Genomic DNA, 14412 nt, shown 5'->3' with positions numbered 1-14412 from the left:
GATTGCCTGGGGGATTGGTTTGCCATAGCTCTGACTGCAAGTGGACCAAGTTATCCTTTCCAAAATATTTCAGAGGGGCAGGGGAAGAGTAAGAGGAAGCTTTTAGATGGGCACTGCTGGAAATTGAGTGGACAGGAATAGCTTTAGACTGGAAATGAGAACGGGAGCAAGAAGGGCAAGGAACAGCTGTGCTGACGTGGAAGAGTCTGTCTGCAGAGCTGTGCTGCCAGGACTGTTACCTGATGTTGGCAAGAGTTGTGTCAGTGTCCTGCAGCTGCGCAGCCAGCCTCTGCTCAGCAGCCAGGGCCCTCTGGGGAGCAGAGAGACAGCTCAGCACCCCCCAGCCACTGGGGAGCTGCTGTGCCCAGAGCCCATTGCATCGGCACTGCCCCCCAGCCCAGCTGGATCCCCTTCCCCATGCACAGCCTCACCTTCTCCTTGTCGGACAGGGCTGCAAACCGCTGCTTCTCTCCCTGCTCCAGCTCCCAGCGCTGCCGCTCCTCCCGCTGCGCCTGCTCCCGCTGCTTCCGCTGGGCTTTCTGTGCCCGTTTCTTCTCCAGCTTCTTGGCCTCCATCTCCTGTGTCAGGGGCCCAGGCACCTGGGCGCAGAGGGCAGTCAGCATCTCCCACTGAGCCAGAGGTAATGGCACAAGTGGGCGAGGGGTGCTTTGCTCTGGGGTCCCCCAGCCCCCGGAAGGAGAGGTGACGCACCCACCTTGGCACGGCTGTAGTCGTACTTGTCTGGATGGTCCACCATGAACTTGCGGAAAGCATTGCGGGTCAGTTTGTCAGCAGAGACGCAGTAGGGGGTCCTGTCCTGCCTGTCTCTGTGAGATAAAGACCACCAGCTCACCCTGCTTTCTTGCTCAGTGTCCCACTGGGCTGTGAGCCTGAAGACCTCCCAGGGATGTCCAATGCATACCACAGGCCAGGGTATAGCAGCCAAGGAGGGGAAAGTTGCATGTCCCTACACCAGAATCCCCCAAATCCTCCCCTTCTTGCATCTCAAACACCCTGCCAAGGGCAGTCTCATCCCTGCCCTCTGAACTGCCTACCAATAAGCCCAGGAGCACGCTGGGCAGCGCCCACCTGCTGCTGTGCCAGCCCCTGGCAGGCACAGAGAATGGTGGTTTAGCTCCTAGGCTTCCCATAACAAACCCAGACGTTCCAGCTGGGAGAGACCAGCCCCAGATGTTCCAGGACAGAGTTGACACCAGCCTCCCGTGGCGGAGACAGGAGTGAGTTGCTGGGCTCCGACTGCTGGGCGCCCTGTGCCGTACCTGAGGGAAGGGTCAGCCCCCGCCTCCAGCAGCAGGCACACAGCCTCAGCCTTCCCCGCACGTGCTGCCACATGAAGCAGGGTGCAGTCGCGCTCATCCACAGGCTGGTTGAGCAGGGAGTGGGGCATATCCAGGGGCTGCGCGCCCTCCCCATCCTTGTGGTTCCCCGGCAGGCCCCCAGTCTCTGGCACATGCAGGAGGTGCCGCAGTGTCCCCACATCCCCCGTTTTGCAGGCGGTGAATAAAGCATTGCGGAGCTGCGTCTGAGGGTCTCCTGTGACGGAAGAACAGGAGGGGAGTCCGATGGCTCCCTGGGCAGAGTGGTGCTCTGGTCTGACCAGGAAACTCACAGGGTGCAGTTAAAGCATCACCCTGCTAGCTGTATTTGGGCACTGCAGGATCTCCAGCACCTTCAGAGTCTGTGACAATGTAACCATGGCACTGCTGGGCACTTTTGGTAGCAGCCGCGTCCTCTCCCGAGATCAGACCCACTCCAGTCCCCCCCAACACACCTGGCTTAGCGAGGTGCTGCCTGCCCCCAGTTCAGAGCTACTGCTCCACATACACAGCTCTTTCGAAGGCATGTGGCTGCACTATAGCCATCCCACACCCAGCTGCTCTGGGCACCTGCATGACAAGGTGCTCTTCACCCTGCTGCAGTGCCCCCAGCAAATGGGGCTGGCACACACCTGGCCCAGCTCCTGACCCCACTTACCTCCATCACCCCAGGGAAGGGGCGCAGCTCCAGCCTCCCCCTGCAGCTCCGTCACCAGCTCCAGGCCAGGCTGCCCACACTGGGTACCACAGCGTCCCGAATCTTCGGCACGGGGCCCTGCGCAGTGAGCACAGGGTGAGGAAGAGGGCCAGGGCCAGCCGGCACCCCAGGCATGGCAGTCCCTTCCCCAATGCCTTCCTACACTGCCCCTGTCCAGTTCTTCCCCCTCACCTTTTTCCATCTTCTTGTCCCTCTTCTTCCTCCTTTTGCGGTTTCGCTTGGGCATCACTTCAAACTCCCGGAGGTGCAAGGTCCTCAGTGTCACTTCCACAGTCTCCAGTTCCCCTGCAGGGCTTTCCTCTTCCTCCTCCTCCGGGGCTGAGGCACCACACACAGCACAAATCACACAGGGTCCTCAGCCAAGCACACCCTGCCCTTCTCCTGCCCAGCATGAGGCCACAATCTGCAGATCCCCACTGTGGTGCCAGGTCCTGTCACAGGGCTCCTAACCTGGTCCTACACCATGACACCAGATCCCCCTGCTTGAGCCACATCTCCCTCCGTGGCTCAACTCACCACTTGTGTCCTCCTGTGGGGGAACCATCTCTGCTTTCCGCAGCTGCTTCTGCCAGCCCTTTCTGGGGGAGCCAGTGATGTCCTCCAGTGGTGTGTCCTTCCCTGGGCAGCAAGGATGTCCCTGTCATTGCCTGGGGACAGGGAGCACCCCATGTCTCCAGGGATTGAGGCTTGGAGAGCTAGCACCTCAACTCCATAGGGCAGCAATCCCTTAAGACACATGGGATTACACAAGGGACCATGTCACCCCACCCACTCTGACCCATAGGCACTGGGACACCAGGGCTTGGCTGACCCACCGTACACCTGCAGGCTGGCCAGCGTGGCATGGACTCGCAGCACCTCTCGCAGGGTGGCCCTGCGGGTGCTGAGGGGGATGTGGCAGATGCGCGGGTCGCCTCGGGTGAGGGGTGGGTTCTTGCCACCAAAGAGCAGCACCCGGTTGTGGTGCGGGGCCCGGAGGAAAATGCGCTGAGCTTCACTCAGGTGCTGCGCCCAGGCTGCCAGCAGGTCCTGAATATCCTGGGGAGGAAAGGGAGGCACTATGGGGTCCTGAGCACACTGCGTGGGCACAGGTAACTCTGGAGTAGGGACAGACCCAGGACAGAGCAGCCTCAATTTGGCTGACCCCCTTCCAGAGCTCACACCTCACCCACACCTTCCAGCAGCAGTATGGTACCACCCCACAGAGCCAGCCATGACCATGTCTCCCTGCCGAGAGCCCAGTGCTGTGATCCAGCCCCACCTTGAGCAATGCGGCCTCATTGTAACGCCGCAGGGAGGCTCCAGCTGACCTGGGTGCTGACCCTGGGGTCTGGGCGTCCCGTAGGCCCTGGGCTGTGCCCCGACGGGCTCGCACTGTGTAGCGGTGGAAGGTCTTGTGCTCCTGCACCTCGGGGCTGCAGAGAAAGGCAGGCATGAGCAACAGGGCCCCATGCATGGACAGGAGGTGAGTTGATCCTCCTGGACCCTGGAGGGCTTGTGGCTTGCCCCCGGGACCCTAAATTAGATTAATATTTCTCTTGCAGCCCAACTGGGCTAAGCCAACTCTCAAGCAAAGACCAGGAGCTGTAGGTGCCCAGGGTGTGGTAAGCACTGGGGGATGGCCGGCCAATGCCTAACTCCACTTGACCCTGCCCAGAGGGGCAACCCCAGCTCCGTCTCCCTGTACTCACCCCCTGAACACAGCTCCTGCGAAGTGCCCACCGCCCATCATCAGCACAACCCAGCACGTGCTCGCACTGAGGCTCTGCAGTGATGCCATCAGCTCTGCTGGCTCCTCGCTGCCACCCTGAGACACAGACACCTCTGCTAGCCCTCACAGGATCACATTGTCACCTCTTGCTGTCCCAAGGACAGAGACCAGCCCCTCTGCTGGCCCCAGAATCAGACTTCTGGGATCACCCCAGCGTCAAAAAACAGTCCACCAGCAAGCCTGGGGCTCTCACCTGGCCAGAGATCACCATTCCCATCACGGGACATAGGGGACTGTCATACAGATGTCTACACTCCAGTGCCACCCACCTTCTCTGGGGCCCCTCTCCCAACAAGCTGGGCTATGACTTGCCTTCCCAGTGCCCAGGATGCAGCGGTAGGCAGAGATGAGCTGACCCTTCGCATTGCGGAGCAGCACCTTGTGGGAGCGGGGAACCAGGGGGGTCCCGGGGCTGTCACTGCCAGAGGGCAGCAACTCCGACTCACTGCTTGCATCAGAGCTCTCTGAATTGGACCCTGAGATGCTGGAAACATCACCTGCAAGGGAAAGAAAATGGAGCAGTGGAGCAGGGCAAAGATTAACCAACAGCCTGCATAAAATTTTGCAGGTGGCTTCAAGGGCAAGCCCATGGCCCCAGAATTGTCCTATCCGGTATCCTACATATCACACAAAAGCTGTGGGCTGGGGAGACAGGTGTCTGGGGCTCTAGACCCCCAGATATACATAGGCAGGGCTCAGGAAGAAGAACACCCCCTTCTCCTCATAATAAGTCAGCAGGGCTCAGGAGCCGGTCTCCCAAAAGAACACCACTGGGGCAGAATAAAGGGACCCTGAGCTGCCAGGGCTAGCCAGGGACTTAATTGCTGCGCAAAACAGCACCGGTGAGGCTGCTGATGGCCTCTGGGCTCTGCTGGGAGCAGCCCTGTTCCTCACCGGTGCGGGTCTTCTCCTCAAATGCTTCTACTGGCAGTGTTCGGTGCCCCAGGAGTCGCTGCTTCAGGTTGAAGCGGTGCCAGTCGAGACGGTAGTGCTCAGTCTGTGGAGGAAAGAGGTATGAGCTTTGCAGGGTCCTTGGTGGTCCACAGAAGCCCCCACCACCAAAGGGCCTGAGGTGACAGACTCCCAGGGCTGAACCTGGGACTCTGCATTATCCCATGTAAGAGTTAATCTGAACAGGCGCAGGCCTGTACTGCACGTATCACTTAGCTACAGTAAATGGCATTTTAAGTGATAATAGGTAGGATCTGAGTGCCAGATCCCAACCGGATATGGGCAGCAGAGTTCCCCAGGAAGCAGCCAGCACTGGGCTGCACTGCGCCAGGGCTGAGCCTCTGCAGCAGGACCCCACCAGCCATGCCAGCCCCACTTCCACCTCACGCCGGCCGCTTGGCCCCGCTCACCTGCTCCTCCCGGCTGCTGAACACCTGTCCGCAAGTCAAGCAGCACATCCGCTCTGGCACCTCGGAGACCCCGTGGGCCTTCTCACTGCTGGCATCTGGGGGTTTCTCTGGAAGAAGGAAGGACTGTGCACAGGCTACTCCCCAGGCTGCACTGCAAGAAGCAGGGCCTCCTGGGTCTTTTCTCAGCCACCCAAAGAGCCCTATGGCTGTAGAATGACCTTTGGGGGCCTTGGGGTGACACCGAGGAAAGCCCATTTACCCACCAGGCAGCTCCCATGGCCAAGCTCCAGAGCAGCCACCCAAGCCATGCTGAGAACAGGACTTCTTCTTCGTGGCTTGGGGCTGGCACACACGAGCTTGGCCACATAACGCCCCCGCGGAGCCCCACGCACCGTGGCTCACTGGTGCCGGCTCGGCGACCCACGCATCCACAGCGACTCCAGTGATGAGGGTCAGCCCGCGCAGGAGGACGGGGTCTTGGGCGGCTTCGAAAATCGACCTGCTCTCCGGGGCCGGCATCGCTCCTGCTCCCAGCGGAGGGGACAGGGCCTGAGCGACAGGTCTGGCTCCGGGGGCGGCGAGAACTACTCGTGAGTGACAGGACGGGCCTCCCCGGAGTCCCTCTGCCCGCCTGCCCCGGGTATCCCTGGGGTCCCCACCCCAGGGGCCCACTCCTCTCCCCCTGCCCGAGACCTCCCTGCGGCCGGGACCCTCCCGCGGCCGCTGCCTCCGGATCACCCCCACACCGTTAATCCCTCGGGGCCTTTACCCCCGCGATCCTCCCACCCCGAAGCTGCTACCCCCATGATTTCCACTCCCCCGTCGGTAACGGGAGCGCGCGCCCCACCACTCACGTGCAGCCCCGGCCCGGAAGCGAGCCTCAGCTGCCCGACGTCACATCCTCCCCGCCTACGGGCCGCCGCTAGGTTCAGCTCGACGTCCCGCCCTCCCGCCTTTCCATTGGCCGTTCCCCCGTCCCGCCCCGCCGCTGCCTTTGGGCGGCGCGGACGCCAGTCGTGGGGCGGGGTGGGCCAGGGGCCGAGCGGGCCGGGGCGGGGCCGGGGCCGGGGCCGGGGCCGGGGCCGGGGCCGGGGCCGGGGCCGGGGCCGGGCCGGGGCCGGCGGCGGCGGCGGCGGCGGGTGGCCCCGCCATGGCCCACTTCGAGACGCAGTACCAGCGCCTAGAGAGTTCCTCCACCGAGTCCCCCCCCGGCGGCGGCGACCTGCTCGTCCACGTCCCCGAGGGCGCCAAGTGTGAGCACCGGCACCGGGGGTTGGGGCCTGGCCGCCGGCGGTCGGGGCGCGGCGGCCTGAGCCTGAGGGGAACCGGGGAGCGGAGCGGGGAAGAGTGAGGCGGCGGAGGCCGTGGGGACCGGCGGTGTCCGGGCTGCGGGGAGCAGGTCCGGGCTGGTCCGGGTGGCTGGGGATGGAGGGAGCAGCCAGGGACGGGGGGAGAGGCTGGGCACCGAGAAGAGCCGGGGATGGGGGCTGCCGGGCGCGTTTGGGGCCTCGGGGGGCCCGAGGCAGGGGGAAGAGGTGGGGTTGTGCTTGTTGCAATTCCAAGGCTGGGTCCCCTCACCCTGCGCTTCTGCTTCATTCAGCTCCATGGCATCACATCGAGAACCTGGACCTCTTCTTCTCTCGCATATCCTTTTGCAGGGCAGGGTTCAGGGGGGATGCACCCCTCTGCCTCCTGGGTGCTCTGTGCTGGTGGAGACACCGGGTTTGGTGTAACTCGGAGCCCAGGCAGCCTCTGCCTCTTCCCAGAGGGCACCACATGGCTCGAGAGGGGCTAGGGGATGGCAGAACCCCCATGCCTGTGGGGTGCTGTCACCCAAGACTGAGGGGACAGACAGGTTCTTTTAGGGATCCTTGGCAGTGTGAGTTGTAGTTACAATTAAAGCTTTATTTCCTTAACAGGATTTTATAATCAGCATAGCATAGAATTTATAACCAGAATAGCACAGGATTTCTGTAAGCAGAATCAGTGTAGTACAATGTTATAAGAAACATAGTACAAAATTTTACAGCACCGCTTAGCTTATGGTTTCTAATCACTTGGACTCCCTGCAGATCAGGTGAGATCTTAATGCATGGTTTGCTATATCAGTATAACAATCATAATTTAGACTCAAAGATCATATAAAAGAGTACAAGTCAGTCATCAGAGGACGCAGATGACGGTGGAGGTGTGCCTGGCCACCAGGGAGTCCCGGGTCTCACTGTCCAGCAGAAGTCCCAGTCCAAGTTCCCACTTAGGACTTGTAACTCCTTGATTTTGTGGACAGTGCTCTGTGTGCTCTTACCCTTCCCTGTTCTGTAACGTGGTCATCACTGCCACTGGGTTGGCTGGGTGCCTGAGACCTTCAAGGCCAGCAAGGAAGGGAGTAATCAGCCTGGTGCCCAGTAGGGAGGGGAAGAAGAGATCTGTTTGGTTTGTCTGCTTAGTTCACAGGACCTTCAGGGGCCTGATAATGAAGGAAAGGGAACGAATACATGACCTGCTCAGTCACAGAGAAAGGCTGCTTGCCTTATAAAATGGCATTAGTTATGCTAACCACATTACCAGGGGTCGGGAGCAGGGGGTACTGGTCACATGTGCTGGGCGTATTAAATGCATTTTTGCCTGTCTCCATGTTGTCCTGCCCTGCCCTGCCCACCCTTGTGCAGCCTGAGGGCATGCTGAGTTTCTGCTCTATGCTGGGACAGACTCCCCCTGTGGATGTTGGATGGTGGAAGAAAGGAACTTGGATGGAGCCAGGCCCTCTTATCCCAGCTGTGCTTTATCTGGAAAGAGAGATGTCCACTTTCCCTACAGTGGAGAACCAGCTTGCTGATGAGTAGGGGTGGGAGGAGGTTTCTTTTGGTGGTAGAGGAAGACTTGGCTGGGTAGCTGCAGATGCCAGTGGGACAGGAGCCTCTCCATCCTTTGTCAGAGGGAAGGAGTCTCTAGACTGTTCTCCTTGACTGTAGCTTTCACATCTATAACCTGCATCAGAAGAATGGCTTCACGTGCATGCTCATTGGAGAGATCTTTGAGCTCATGTAAGTGCAGGTTCCCCTCTATTGTGGCTGAGACAGCTGCTGGGGAACAGCCACAGGAATCTGCCGAGCTCCTCTGGGTGAACAAGAAGGTTCCCTTCACGGTTGTCTGTCTCCCCTTTGTTAGGGTTTTCTGTGCCCCAAACCTTCATTCCACTTCAAGGAACTGGTGCCCTTGAGCTTTCCTGCTGCCATGGCTGTGGGAATGCATCTTCCTGACACATGACCCTGCCTGCTTCGTGTTTTACACCTGCTCCCTTTTTTCACAGGCAGTTCATCTTTGTGGTGGCATTCACCACTTTTCTTATCAGCTGTGTTGATTATGACATCCTTTTTGCCAACAAAGTGGTAAATCACAGCCAGCATCCCAGTGAGCCCATTAAGGTGACTCTGCCAGATGCCTTCCTGCCTCCAAATGTCTGCAGTGCAAGGTAGGGACAGCGGGAGGGCATGTTAGCCACTGCTCTTGCTTTCTCAGGTACTCAGGGTGCCTGCTCGGGCCTGTCTCCCACTACTTGCCTCTTCTTGCTTGCAGAATCCAGGCAAACAGCTTCCTCATCTGCATCCTGGTGATAGCTGGGGTTTTCTGGATCCACAGACTCGTCAAATTTATCTACAACATTTGCTGCTACTGGGAAATTCACTCTTTCTACATCAATGCCCTCAAAATTCCCATGGTAAGTAGCTGGACCAAGGGCCGCATGTTGGACTGCTAAGGGACGCGGGAGGCATTTTCTGAATGAGAAAGTGAGAAGCAGCTTGCCTTCAGTCCTCTCCAGAGCCAGCTTCTCTGGGAGACCTGTACTGAGCATTCTTCCCTCTGCTCCATAACCTCATGGGTCTCCTTCCAGCCTCTTCTCCAGCAGCCAGCTTACGGCTTTTTAACCCCTCTCTGTCCAGCCCGCCTCTCTGCCTGCTGGCACATGCCTCTGCCATCTGCCACCCAATATGTTTATTCTTCGGTGATGGCCTTTTCTGTGATGCCTTTCACCAGAGAAGGCATAAGTGAGGATATCCTCGTACCTCCCTGGGTTGTGGACAATGTCATCTTCCTTGTTTACTGGGGAGGGAACTGAGGCATGGAACTGCCTAGTTGGTGGGTTTGAGGCTTGCACATATATCCTAGTCCAGAGTCCTTGTTCAGATGGACAACATCAAAAGGTGTGTGCACGTCCTTTGAGGAGAGACCATCAAACCTTGAGAAAGGTGGGGTGATCCGAGAGGCTTGGTTTATCCCCAGCTTTTCTACAGGCTCCCTCTGGGACACTGCTTAAGTCCCTTCCCTTGTTTGTGTCTCCTTGCTGACTCCAAAAGGCAGCTGTGGGAGGACCCTTGGGAGCCTGGAGCTATGTTCGTACCTCCAAGGCAGCTGGCATGTGAGTGGCTGGGAAACAGTCATCTACACTAATCTGGGGTTGAAGGGCCCCGGGGCAAGGTATGGGGTTTTTTCGCTGCAGGCTGAAGCGTTGCCAGGAGGTGCCTCGTGTCCTGGTGTTGCATGTGCGTCGTCAGCACCCTGAGGCGTGCGCTGGGGCCTGCTGTTTGAGTGGGCTCAGCCCAGCCTCTGTCGCTGGACGCATCCTGCCCCTAACCTTGCTGCTTGCCCCCTTCCAGTCCACCCTGCCGTACTACACCTGGCAGGAGGTGCAGGCCCGCATCGTGCAGATCCAGAAGGAGCACCAGATCTGTATCCATAAGAAGGAGCTGACGGAGCTGGACATCTATCACCGCATCCTCCGCTTCAAGAACTACATGGTGGCCATGGTGAATAAGTCGCTGCTGCCCATCCGCTTCCGCCTGCCCCTGCTGGGAGACACCGTCTTCTACACGCGTGGGCTCAAGTACAACTTTGAGCTCATCTTCTTCTGGGGGCCTGGCTCCCTCTTTGAGAACGAGTGGAGCCTGAAGGCTGAGTACAAGCGGGCTGGGAACCGCCTGGAGCTGGCTGAGAAGCTCAGCACTCGTATCCTCTGGATTGGCATTGCAAACTTCCTCCTCTGCCCCCTCATCCTCATCTGGCAGATCCTCTATGCCTTTTTCAGCTACACAGAAATCCTGAAGCGGGAGCCGGGCAGCCTGGGTGCCCGCTGCTGGTCTCTCTATGGCCGCTGTTACCTCCGTCACTTCAACGAGCTGGACCATGAACTGCACTCACGCCTCAGCAAGGGGTACAAGCCAGCTTCCAAGTACATGAACTGCTTCATCTCCCCGCTCCTCACCATCGTGGCCAAGAATGTGGCCTTCTTTGCTGGCTCCATCCTGGCTGTGCTGATCGCTCTCACCATCTACGATGAGGACGTGCTGGCAGTTGAGCACGTCCTGACCACAGTCACCCTGCTTGGGGTGGGCATCACAGTGTGCAGGTGAGGTGGGTCTGTGCTGCCCCCATGCACCTGGCAGCGGTGTAGGGAGCAGTGGGGCTGACAACCATCCATGCAAACATGCTCTTTGTATGTGAATCTGCCTGAGTGAAGGGCACGGCTGGGGGGAGTCGGGGCAGGCAGGAGAAGGGGGTAGTGGTGATCTTGGGTGCAGTGGTTGTATGATATGAGGGCTGGGCTGCGCTGGCAGGAAGGTTTGGGTTGAGCATGGAGGCTACACATGGAGCTGTGATACCACCCTGCCCTCCCAGGATGAGATGTCCCAAGAACTGAGGTGTGATGCTGTGATGTTTCCCTGTCCTGTCCTACAGGTCTTTCATCCCCGACCAGCACCTGGTGTTTTGCCCAGAGCAGCTGCTGCGAGTCATCCTGGCGCACATCCACTACATGCCTGACCACTGGCAGGGCAATGCCCACCGCTACGAGACCAGGGACGAGTTTGCCCAGCTCTTCCAGTACAAAGCGGTGAGCTTGGCTTGCAAGGGACTGGGATGGGGACTCGCCCCCATCCTTGCAGGAGGGAGAAGCTTCCAGAGAGCTGAGCAGCTCCTGGGCTGGCAGAAGAACAAGACAGCTTTCTCAGAGACACCCTGCCCCAGAAGATGGGCTGGAGCTGGGGGCTGGCTTTGGGATTGTGGCTTTTTCGACGTCCTCAAGCTTGTGCTGAACCCATCATCTTTGTGCTCAGGTCTTCATCCTGGAGGAACTCCTGAGTCCTATCATTACCCCCCTGATCCTCATCGTCTTCCTGCGGCCCAAGTCCTTGGACATCGTTGACTTCTTCCGCAACTTCACCGTGGAGGTGGTGGGTGTGGGCGACACCTGCTCCTTTGCCCAGATGGACGTGCGCCAGCATGGCCACCCGGCGGTAGGTCCTGTGGGTGGCAGGAAAGCAGCCTGGGCTCCTCACCAGCATGCCTGGTCCTTTAGACCCATGAGAGGCTGTAACTCGCCACTCCTGGCAGCCCACAGCCAAGCCCAGCCGCCTGTTTCTCTGTTGGGTGTCTGGGGCTGCCAACACCAGCCACCAGCCCCTGAAGGCTCTTGTGGCCCGGCTGTGGTTATTAACCTGATATTTTGTGAACAAAACTTTGTAATTTATTTATTTGATGTCCTTGTCTGTCTTCACAAACAAGAGTCCTGTGGCCTCAGGAGAGAGGAATGGGGATATGTAGACATTTAGAAAGTGTGAGCACTTAGAACTGACTTTAAAGAAGCTGGGCTGCTTGTTCCCAGGAGAGAGGCAGCCTCGGAAAATGAGAAGCATTTTCCATTATGTAAAATCTGGTGCAGAGTGAAGGGGATCCATCTAATTCCTGTGCCTGGGAATTTAGGTTACTTGTCAGGAGAGACACCCTAGTGACAGGGCCATGAACTAGGGAGGGAGTGGACTCATTGTGGCAGGAGGCTTTTAACAATAGTTATTTGTTGTCTGTAATCACTCCTGCTGCAAGCTGGAGAGTGCAAGATGGGGTTTTCAGCTCTCTATTTTGTGACTAGTTCCCATCTCTCAGGTTCCCTTGTAGCGATGCATGTTCTGGGCTGGAGGTGGAAGATGCTGTGCTTGCTGCTTCTTCCCCAGGCTGTGAGGGTTGAACTAGTGTGGGGTTTTTGGTATAGCGCCTGCTACATCTGGAGCCGTGGCCCAGCTTATGCTGAGTGTTGCAAGATTCCCAGGCCTGGCAGGGGTGTAAAGCAGATCCTGTCCCTCATTACCTGTCTGTGCTCCACAGTGGATGTCAGCAGGAAAGACGGAAGCCTCCATTTACCAGCAGGCCGAGGATGGCAAGACAGAGCTGTCCCTCATGCACTTTGCCATCACCAACCCCAAGTGGCAGCCGCCTCGTGAGAGCACGGCCTTCATCGGCTTCCTGAAGGAGCGGGTGCACCGGGACAGCAGCGTGGCACTGGCTCAGCAGGCTGTGCTTCCCGAAAACGCCCTCTTCAGCTCCATCCAATCTCTGCAGTCGGAGTCAGAGGTGCCCTGGCTTGGGGAGGGATGTGGGGTGTTCTTGGGGTGCTTGCTGGGTGCTGGCAAAATGATAATCAGGCTCTCTGAGCAATTTTGCCCTTGCCTGGGCTGTATGGGGGATGCAAAGGTGATAGACCAGCAGTAGTTGGGACTGCTGCTGGGTTTCTGGAGGAGGCACAAGACTGTCCTGGGGCCCTGTGAGGTACGAGAGGGGCTGAGAGAGCTGAGGTGCCTCAGTTCTCTGTCGCTGGTGGAGATCAGGCCTCCAAGTCTGCACAGGACAGTGATTCTCTCCCTTTTGACTCTGCAGCCTCACAGCCTGATTGCCAATGTGATAGCAGGCTCCTCGGCACTGGGCTTTCACTTGGGCCGGGATGGACAGGCCTCCCGCCATCTCTCCGAAGTGGCCTCTGCCCTGCGTTCCTTCTCCCCACTCCAGTCTGCCCAGCAGCCTCCCAGCAGCTTCCAGACAGCAGGAAGGGATGGAGAGGGAGCCCAGCCTCGTGGCGCCAGTGCCATGACAGCCTCTGGGTAAGCTGCAGGCTGGAGAGGGGCAGCCGGACACCTTGGAAATCCCTTAAACCCTTGTCTGATTGCCATCCTGTTGTCCTAGGCGCATGGTGGCATTTGTCTCGGCAGCCTGGGACAGCAAGGGGCATGTTCATAAGCAGAGTTAGGTGCAGGTGCTTAGACTGTCCCTAAAGGATGGTGTTGGGATTCTGGTGTTCTCCTGTTTCTCACAGTGGTGAGAAACCCCTGGTAGGGAAGAGGCAGTGCCATAGCAGGGCTGGTCACCTTGTGCATCTGAGGAGATGCTACGGAGAGGGCCTGTTCCTACCCAGCCCAGGAGTGGGTGTGTGCTAGCCTGACATCAGAGCAGAGAGGGGCTGGGCAGTGTGGGGGACACCTGGGCAGCAAACGCCACTTCTGTGTCCCATGGCAGTGCTGATGCGAGGACCGTAAGCTCGGGGAGCAGCGCCTGGGAGGGTCAGCTACAGAGCATGATCCTGTCGGAGTACGCCTCCACCGAGATGAGTCTTCACGCACTCTACATGCATGAGGTGAGCAGCCTGGAGCTGGGCCAGCCAGAGGGGCAGGCAGGACTGGGGTGCCCTGTCTGGAGTGACTGGGACGCTAGTGTGAGTGAGAGCTGAGACCAGTGTGTGTGTGCAGTTGGGGAGAGGGTGTGTTCAGGTGTCTGGGCTCTCCCACACAGCTGACTCACCCGTGTTTTGGCCCGCAGTTGCACAAGCAGCACGCCCAGCTGGAGCCTGAGCGGCACACTTGGCACCGGCGAGAGAGCGACGAGAGCGGGGAGAGCGCCCATGAGGAGCTGGACGCTCAGCGGGGTGCTCCTGTCCCCATCCCTCGCTCTGCCAGCTACCCCTTCTCCTCGCCACGGCAGCCCACCGAGGAGACAGCCACGCTGCAGACAGGCTTCCAGCGGCGATACGGCGGCATCACAGGTATGGGAGCCAGGGCAGGGAGCTGAGCTGTGGGTCAAAGCCCCATAACGGATGCCCTGTATGGACTGGCATGAGCAGCCTGCCTGCCCCTGAAAACTGGCAGTCCCCCAGGTAGCTAATCTTCCTCCTTGCTTCTCCTGCAGACCCGGGCACAGTACACAGAGCGCCATCACACTTCTCACGCCTCCCTCTGGGAGGCTGGGCCGAGGATGGGCAGTCAGCGAGACACCCAGAGCCCGTGCCAGAGGAGAGCTCAGAGGATGAGCTTCCACCGCAGATCCACAAGGTAGGGGTGAAGGCTGTGGCTGAGAGGGGCAAAGTGTACTCGGGATGCCAGGTTGGGCTGCTGGCAGCTGGTCCCGATA

General features: G+C 59.0%; 2 protein-coding genes across 2 annotated transcripts; one reads left to right on the top strand and one right to left on the bottom strand.

The window, feature by feature from the left end:
* Positions 1 to 239: 239 nt before the first annotated feature.
* On the bottom strand, positions 240 to 5706 carry ANKZF1 (ankyrin repeat and zinc finger peptidyl tRNA hydrolase 1; the record flags this gene model as incomplete). The annotated part of the gene is made up of 14 exons (XM_082015671.1): positions 240 to 310; positions 432 to 599; positions 716 to 827; positions 1281 to 1554; positions 1996 to 2112; positions 2227 to 2373; positions 2572 to 2673; positions 2871 to 3093; positions 3317 to 3470; positions 3747 to 3862; positions 4139 to 4323; positions 4721 to 4823; positions 5188 to 5294; positions 5580 to 5706. Coding segments are annotated over 14 exons (2006 nt in total), but the record flags the coding sequence as incomplete, so codon positions are not given.
* Positions 5707 to 6337: 631 nt separating this feature from the next.
* Positions 6338 to 14333, top strand: ATG9A (autophagy related 9A; the record flags this gene model as incomplete). Its single annotated transcript, XM_082015672.1, has 13 exons — positions 6338 to 6440; positions 6788 to 6833; positions 8160 to 8231; positions 8498 to 8659; positions 8764 to 8905; positions 9843 to 10591; positions 10921 to 11074; positions 11298 to 11477; positions 12343 to 12588; positions 12892 to 13112; positions 13525 to 13642; positions 13825 to 14047; positions 14191 to 14333. Coding segments are annotated over 13 exons (2559 nt in total), but the record flags the coding sequence as incomplete, so codon positions are not given.
* Positions 14334 to 14412: the final 79 nt, after the last annotated feature.

Source organism: Phaethon aethereus (genome assembly GCF_964289735.1).
Source record: "Phaethon aethereus genome assembly, contig: HAP1_SCAFFOLD_731, whole genome shotgun sequence".
Lineage (NCBI taxonomy): Eukaryota > Metazoa > Chordata > Aves > Phaethontiformes > Phaethontidae > Phaethon > Phaethon aethereus.
This window is presented reverse-complemented; position numbering and strand designations above follow the sequence as displayed.